Raw genomic sequence first — 1,408 nt, 5'->3', positions numbered from 1 at the left:
CCCCAGGCCTGTTCCAGAAGGCCATCGCTCAGAGCGGCACGGCCATCGCCAGCTGGTCGGTGAACTACCAGCCCCTGAAGTACACCCGTCTGCTGGCGGCCAAGGTGGGCTGCGAGCGCGCCGACACGGGCGCGGCCGTGGAGTGCCTCCGGCGCCAGCCCTTCCGCGCCCTGGTGGACCAGGACGTGCAGCCCGCCCGCTACCACGTGGCCTTCGGGCCGGTGGTGGACGGCGACGTGGTGCCCGACGACCCCGAGATCCTGATGCAGCAGGGCGAGTTCCTCAACTACGACATCCTCATCGGCGTCAACCAGGGCGAGGGGCTCAAGTTCGTGGAGGACTCGCTGGAGAGCGAGGACGGCATCTCGGCCTCCTACTTCGACTTCACCGTGTCCAACTTCGTGGACAACCTGTACGGGTACCCCGAGGGCAAGGACATCCTGCGCGAGACCATCAAGTTCATGTACACGGACTGGGCCGACCGCGACAACGGCGAGATGCGGCGCAAGACGCTGCTGGCCCTCTTCACCGACCACCAGTGGGTGGCCCCGGCGGTGGCCACGGCCAAGCTCCACGCCGAGTACCAGTCGCCCGTCTACTTCTACACCTTCTACCACCACTGCCAGACCGACGCCCGGCCCGAGTGGGCGGACGCGGCGCACGGCGACGAGATCCCCTACGTGTTCGGGGTGCCCATGGTGGGAGCCACCGACCTCTTCCCCTGCAACTTCTCCAAGAACGACGTCATGCTCAGCGCCGTCGTCATGACCTACTGGACCAACTTCGCCAAGACCGGGTGGGTTGGGGGGGGGGGGGGGGGGGGGGGGGGGGGTTGGTTGGGTGATTGAGTGGTTGGTTGGTTGGGTGGGTGGTTGGTTGGGTGATTGGGTGGTTGGTTGAGTGATTGAGTGGTTGGTTGGTCAATTGGATGGTTGATTGATCAGTTGGGTGGTCAGTTGGGTCATTCATTGGGTGGTCAGTTGGGTCATTCATTGGGTGGTCAGTTGGGTCATCCATTGGGTGGTCAGTTGGTCAGTTGGGTGGTCAATTGCTCAGTTGGGTTGTCCATTGGGTGGTCAGTTGGTCAGTTGGGTGGTCAGTTGGTGAGTCGGGTGGTCAGTTGAGTCATCCATTGGGTGGTCAATTGCTCAGTTGGGTCATTCATTGGGTGGTCAGTTGGTCAGTTGGGTGGTCAGTTGGTGAGTTGGGTGGTCAGTTGGGTCATCCATTGGGTGTTCAGTTGCTCAGTTGGGTGGTCAGTTGGGCCATTCATTGGGTGGTCAGTTGCTCAGTTGGGTTGTCCATCGGGTGGTCAGTTGGGTCATCCATTGGGTGGTCAGTTGGTCTATTGGATGGTCTGTTGGTCAGTTGGGCCATTCATTGGGTGGTCAGTTGCTCAGTTGGGTTG

At 61.4% G+C, this 1,408-nt stretch overlaps 1 protein-coding gene across 1 annotated transcript; it reads left to right on the top strand.

Moving 5' to 3' along the window:
- Nucleotides 1-5: 5 nt before the first annotated feature.
- On the top strand, nt 6-796 carry LOC113979667 (neuroligin-2-like; the record flags this gene model as incomplete). Its single annotated transcript, XM_027706986.1, has 1 exon — nt 6-796. A coding segment is annotated over one exon (791 nt), but the record flags the coding sequence as incomplete, so codon positions are not given.
- Nucleotides 797-1,408: the final 612 nt, after the last annotated feature.

This window comes from Neopelma chrysocephalum, unplaced genomic scaffold (assembly GCF_003984885.1).
Source record: "Neopelma chrysocephalum unplaced genomic scaffold, ASM398488v2 Primary Assembly neopelma1_86873, whole genome shotgun sequence".
Lineage (NCBI taxonomy): Eukaryota > Metazoa > Chordata > Aves > Passeriformes > Pipridae > Neopelma > Neopelma chrysocephalum.
Note: the sequence above shows the minus strand (reverse complement) of the source record. Positions and strands in the feature narration are given on the sequence as shown.